The sequence below is a fragment of the Psammomys obesus genome, unplaced genomic scaffold (genome assembly GCF_907164565.1).
Source record: "Psammomys obesus unplaced genomic scaffold, mPsaObe1.curated_primary_1811, whole genome shotgun sequence".
In the NCBI taxonomy this organism is placed as follows: domain Eukaryota; kingdom Metazoa; phylum Chordata; class Mammalia; order Rodentia; family Muridae; genus Psammomys; species Psammomys obesus.
In genome coordinates this window covers 9333771-9340246 of record NW_026585691.1, presented here as the reverse complement: position 1 = coordinate 9340246, position 6476 = coordinate 9333771, and the positions used below count along the sequence as shown (strand labels likewise).

General features: G+C 40.9%; 1 protein-coding gene across 1 annotated transcript in view; it reads left to right on the top strand.

Annotated features, from left to right (window-relative positions):
• Nucleotides 1–6476, top strand: part of Tex9 (testis expressed 9) — a 38132-nt gene that overhangs the window by 7423 nt on the left and 24233 nt on the right. Inside the window, 3 exon segments of the mRNA XM_055598318.1 lie at nt 1483–1531; nt 3043–3125; nt 4884–5062. Of these exon segments, the coding sequence (XP_055454293.1) occupies nt 1483–1531; nt 3043–3125; nt 4884–5062 (311 nt within the window).

The window sequence follows — 6476 nt, the reverse complement described above, 5'->3', positions numbered from 1 at the left end:
TGTGTGTGTGTGTGTGTGTGTGTGTGTGTGTGTGTGTGTGTGTGTGTTGGAATGGACAGTGCAGGAAATGCGAATGGCTAGTGATGGTGGTAGGCATCAGCTTGAAATAACAAGATACTTATGTGTAATTTTGGAAAGATTTTTGTGTTGTGTGTGAAAAGGTTATTTTCCATAAATTTAAGATATTTCAAAAGCTACTTCCCTTTCATAGAGATATTTCTAGTAAATATGATTAAAGTTAAATAGCAAAAAACTTATGCATGGTCAGGTCAGTCGGTGACATCTGATGGGAAGTCGTGTTATTTCGTGTGTCCTCTACTTTGGCCAGTCATTTCTAGGGACTATGATGGCATTTGCGCCACATGGCAATAGACAGCAACACAGTGTAGTCCATGATATTAATACAGGTGCTCTAGACAGCGGGTGAGGGGCGAGTGAGCTTTCCGTGGAAAGGGCTAGACAGCAACTGTTTTAGGATTCATGGGCTTAGGTAGTCTCTGTCCCAACTTCTGTAGAGTGAAACCAGCACAGGCAGTAGGTCGTGAGTGGGTCTGGGCAGATCCAGCCTATTGGTGAGCTAGTGTATGTATACACCCACAGATATGCCTCGTTCTAAAATACAGATGTAACTCTGTAAACTCTGAACAAAGGGTTCAGGAAATAAATGGATTTAGATTTATCCATTCACTCATTCAGTTTACTTAATGTCAGTTTAAAACTTTATATGTGAAATGCTGTGCCAAATTTAAAGCATTAAGCAATGGGAAAGGCAGGCTGGACCTTACATTCGTGAGTTCATAATGTTCTGAAGAGAGACCCTGACCAATCGTTCAAGTGCATGAGAGTGATGGTGTTGAGCACGCTTACGATGAAAGCCTGCAGTGGATTATTCGCTATATTACGTGTGTGTGTGTGTGCATGCGCGCGTGCGCACCTGCATGCATGTGTGTGCCACCATACGTAGGTGGAGATCAGAGGACAACCTCTTGGAATTAGTACTCTGGTTCCACCATGTACTTGAGCCTTCGGATCAAGCTCAGACGGTCAGGCTTGGTGCAGTCACACGCTTGCCAGTGCTGACTCATTTAGGAAGTGGATAGCTCTCCACGTAGCCAGTCATCACTTGCTATCATTTATACTAATAAAGATTTGTACTACATTTTCCTAAGAAAATACTGCCGTGCCTTCTCTGTAGTGAATTGTTTAACCTAAGCACTTTTTATTGGCCTTCATTCAAAGTAAATTAATACCTAGGAACTAGAATCAGAGTGAAATGAAACTCTCTGTGCATATGTAATTGTTAAATATATACATATGTCTAGATATACTTTGTATGGAAATAACTTTATAATTTATGTTGTTAATATGTGGCTAGCTAGGACTAGAGCAGTATTTCTTCTTTAGCATATTATTATTGTTGAATGTCACAGTGTCTCAGCTTAATGTTATCTATTTAATGTAGTGCGTACTTTTCACTTGTAGAGATCTGTTGTCATCTGAAGGGATGGACGCTCCATGGTCAGAAACCAAGGTATGAAGTCAGACTTTCTGTAAATGTGATTATGTGCTGTAGAATTTAGAATTTTAACTTAAAAAAACAAAACTAAACACATTTATCTGTGCCACAGTGTGCACACGGAGGTCAGAGGACACCTTTAGAGATGGGTTCTTCCCTTCTGCCATGTATGCTCTGGGAATTGAACTCAGGCCATCACACTGGCAGCAAGCATCTTGTCATCTGTCCTGCTGGGCCCTAGGGTGGGTTGTTTGTTTGTTTTTTAAAGACGAATGGGGAAAGAGCATGGCTCAACAGAAAGAATGTGAACCTCAGTACTCAGCTGTGATGCACTCATTCAGCATTGCTTATAAAAGATCTTGGAGCCGGGCCCAGTGGTGCACACCTATGATCCTAGCACTCAGAGGCAGAGGCAGGCGGATCTCTGTGAGTTCAAGGCCAACCTGACCTACAAAGCGGGTCCAGGATAGCCAAGACTACACAGAGGAACTCTGTCTTGAAAAACAAACAAACAAAGATCTTGGATAAGTTCTGCCTTATAATTCCACTGAATAACTTGGAGGTTAGTGAACAAAGTTCTAAAGAAGAGACTTTATAGAATTAGGCCTTCAGTTCTCCATGAAATATAATCTTGTAAAGTGAGACAGGTCCTCATCCAAAAGGCATTGGATAGATATTGTTCTTCCAGAAACTGGGCATCCCAAGATCTCTAAGTTTCTATCTGCAAGGCTTTTTGAGTCAGGGGAACTGTACATTTCAAGGCCTGCTTGCCACATAGTTGGCTAATGATGAGAACTGAACTCTGTAAATCAAAGCATTCTGATTTAACATTCACTGGCTGGCTGAATATATATGCATCTTTGGGACTCATTTTCTGTATTCCTGGTTCTCTTGATCTGCATGCTATATATGTCTTCCCTGCACAGTTCTGGCATTCCTGAAAGTGCAATTGAATTAATTATATAAAAATACCAATTCTTATTTGTAGCAAAATATTATTGCATATGTCACAAAATTGTTAGAGCTGGAGAAATGGCTCAGTGGTTAAGAGCACTGGCTTAAGAGCTTGTTAAGAGCTCGTCCAGAAAACCCAGGTGCAGTTCCCAGCACCTACATGGCAACTCAAAACTGTCCGTAATTCTAGTCTCAGTGTGTCTGGTGCCTCTTCTGGCCTCCAAGGGCACCAGGCATGCATATGGTGCACAGACATACATGCAGGCAAAATACTCATACACATAAAACCCAAAACCAAACCAAACAAAATTTCTATTGTTACAAATTATGAGACTTGGGCACTGGAGAGATGGCTCAGTGGCTAAGAGAGCTGACTGTTCTTCCAGAGGACACAGGTTCAATTCCCAGCACCCACATAGCAGCTTATAGCTGTCTAACTCCAGTTCCGGTGGATCCAACATCCTCATACTGATACAACAACAATGCACAGAAAAATAAAAATAAAAAATCATTTTTAAAAGAAGAAACTATTAGACTTTTAGTTCATTGTAGGTTTAATTCTTTTTCTCTAGTCAAAGATAAAAAACACTGGTCCTGTGAACAAGGTTCAAAACAGACTCCACTCTGCAGATAAGGAAAGGAAGACAAATTTAAGGTATAGTATAGTTTGACAGGCATGGCTTTCTTTTTCTGCTTTACAGCCCACAGTATCTGAAATCTCAGTTGTAAACATTCTGTTTCTCCCGATTTTTATAAGGCCCCAATATAAAGCTACTGCATGTATCCCATAATACTCAGTGATTTTGGAACTGCTTTAAGCAGTTAATAAACATTTTGCATTCTCCAAAACAAAATCACTACCTTTTCATAAATTTTACTATTGTTTTTAATGAGTCACTGTTGAAAGTGAGACTGAGATTTGGGTTTTGTTTAATGACTTTTTAAAAATTTCTGTGTTTCTACTTCTGTTTGTATAAATGTATGCCATAGTTGTACAGGTGCCCTTCTGAGACCAGTCGAGGCTGTCAGAGTCCCCAGAGTTACAAGCAGCTGTGAGCTGCCATTTTGGTGCTGGGAAGGACACTTGGGTCCTCTGTGAGAACAAGTGCTCTTAACTGCTGAGCTGTCTCTCTAGTCCTGGGGCCTGTGCTTTCGGATCAGGTTCCTGCAAATAGATTAAATTGTCTTCTAGCTCTTGACTGCTTGACAGAATGCCACACATTATTGTGTTTGTAAGATGGGAATGTTTGATGTACTATACATTAGATTATGTCATAGTTATCATTTACATCCTGCTGGGTTTTGTAGTTGTTTCTGAATGAGTACAAGACTGCCCTCAGGATTCTGAGCATGTTTTCATGATACTGGCTATGATGACATATTATTATTGTTTTTATAAAAGGAAAATAGTTTCATTGCACCATCTAGTAAGCTATTCCATCTTTATGTCTATCACTACCCAAGCTGGTAATTACATTATAATAATGGGGAATCTTTATTAACTTTTGTGCCTTTCAATTGCTTAAGAAGGAACAAATAGAATTGAAGGGGAGAAGATAAATTTAATAAAAACGGCCTGAAGGGATCATTGTCTAAACTGCATGCATCCCTGCAGAATTCCTTTGTCCAAGCTTCACAGTGACTGTTTAAATAAAAGGTGATTATTGGGCTGGAGAGATGGCTCAGTGCTTAAGAGCACTGTCTGCTCTTCTAAACGACCCGGTTCAATTCCCAGCACCCACATGACAGCTGACAACTGTCTGTACCACCAATTCCAAGGAATCTGACACCTTCACAATAATACACATAAGATAAAATTAAATAAAATTTTTTAAAAAAAGGTGATTATTGCAAAAAATTCAGACCCATTTGCCTTTGTGTTAAAAGTAAGCTGGCTTTCAGAATTGCAGTCTTGGTGATATCCCAGTGTATTTGACCTGGTCCAGTCCTCAGTGCCTTTGGAATGAACTTTATTCCCTAATTAAGAATAATTAGAAGAATAATTAGAAGAATCCACTTAATTTTAAAAAAGTCAAATGCAACATGTTGGTCAACTTTGATTCTTGTCAGAATGTGTTTCCCCACATGGAAAGCAAATGTTGAGTGAGATGGACTGAGGGCCTGGTAATTCCTTCTCACGATGGGGCAGCATCACCCGACAGCATGCAAAGCCAACACAGTAGGCTGGATCTGGCCAGGAGGCCTGGATGGGCCCATCATACCAAGACCCTTAGAACAAAGTCCTTAAAAGTCTCCCCTGCAGAGCCATCGTGTTTAAGTTTCATAGCCGGTTTCTCTGACTGTGGCTGATCGGAGTTCCACCACCTTCCACATCCTGTTTCTGCTCATGTGTGTGTGTGTGTGTGTGTGTGTGTGTGTGTGTGTGTATGTGTGTGTGTGTTTTATTTCTTAGCTTCAAACTGAAACACCCTGATGTGCAGACTGCCAATGATGTGGCCATCCCAGATGATTTCTCAGACTTCTCCCTTGCCAAGACAATTAGCAGGATTGAAGGGCGGCTGGAAGAGGACGGCTTGCCAGAATGTACGGATGACGACAGTTTCTGTGGTGTTAGCAAGGACATTGGGACAGGTAGGTCCTCTTTGTATTTTTTCCTCTTAGCACTACAACTACTTACTTAGAAAAAAGCGATTTGGGGAAACTGTTTTTAAAACTTTGTCATGATATGGATTTGTGTCTAGATAATAATGCTTTAGAAAGATGTAGAGGATGGAAGGGAGGATGGGGAGCCTAGATGAAGTAAATTGGTCAGCAGCAACTGTTGACCAGGGTGGTGGTCAGCTTTCCTCTGCTTTCATTTCTGTTGGATATTTTGCATTGTAAAAAGTTATTTTATTGATTTTATTGAAGTTTTCAACTGAAATTAAATGTCCTGTTGCTTATCAATAGAATAAACCTTCTCTGAATTCATTTAATTTATTTTTATTATATTATTTTTATATGCTAAATCAGTACATTTGAAAAGGATAAATAAATTGATCAAACAGATAAGTAGTTTTTAATGAATATAATTTTCTTTCTGATTAACTTAGATTCTGCATGTAACTAGAAAAAAAACAATGAGTTTTAGTCATCTGAAAGCATTGTATTCGTTAGCAGCAATGCCTCTAAAATTACTGACATTCTGAGGAGCCACCTGTGCTGTTGGAACAAAAACCAGAACAACTGGAATGTGTGAGCACAGTTACTGTGAACTGTCGTTTGGCTGTGTAATGAATGCGGGTGTGCAGTATGGTTAGCTGTGACTCCAATCCGGCTAGCTAGCCCCTCTGTGCTAGCAGTTTCTCCATTTGAAAGTTAGAGTGTGTTACACCATGCCTTGAACACAGCTGATGCATCGCGAGAGGCTGACAGTGTGTCTTTTTCAAACACACAGTTTATTGTGCAGACATTGAAAAGAGGGCGGACAACTCACAGCAAATGAATCTAACACCCTAACAACCTCGCTCTAAGTGATGCCACTGTTTGTCTGGAGACGTGATTCACTCAGACAGTGGCAGTAGTAGCACAAAATATATTGCAGGTGTGAAAGCCCAGTTGTACAGCAAGCCACCATGACTACTACATCCATTGGTGGGGTGGAACAGTGAGTGGGTGCTGGCTCTCAGGCGGATGACCCTTCAGAGCAACACTGCTTGAGCTCAGTAGAGACCAGCTGGTCATACCTAAGTTATCCTTAGCCATTCAACCAGGGAGCCAAACACTTAGTGGTCACCAAGGTCACTGGAAGAATCCCTGATTGCCAGCATCCATGGCTTGAGTGTGTCTAAGTACATTGGGGACCAGCCTCTGCTGAGATGCCTGGAGCCTGGGTCTTTATGGTCCCTCTGAAGCTTGTCTCCTCCTTGCAGACTTTTTGACCTCTGCTACCTGCTCCCAGGGCATTGCTTGTTACACCCAGGAGCTTGGTCTGGCTTTCAGCATGTTCTGATTGTCAGGATGTTTAGCAGGAGTGCCTCCATCTTATTTTCTTCTTTTTAAGGTA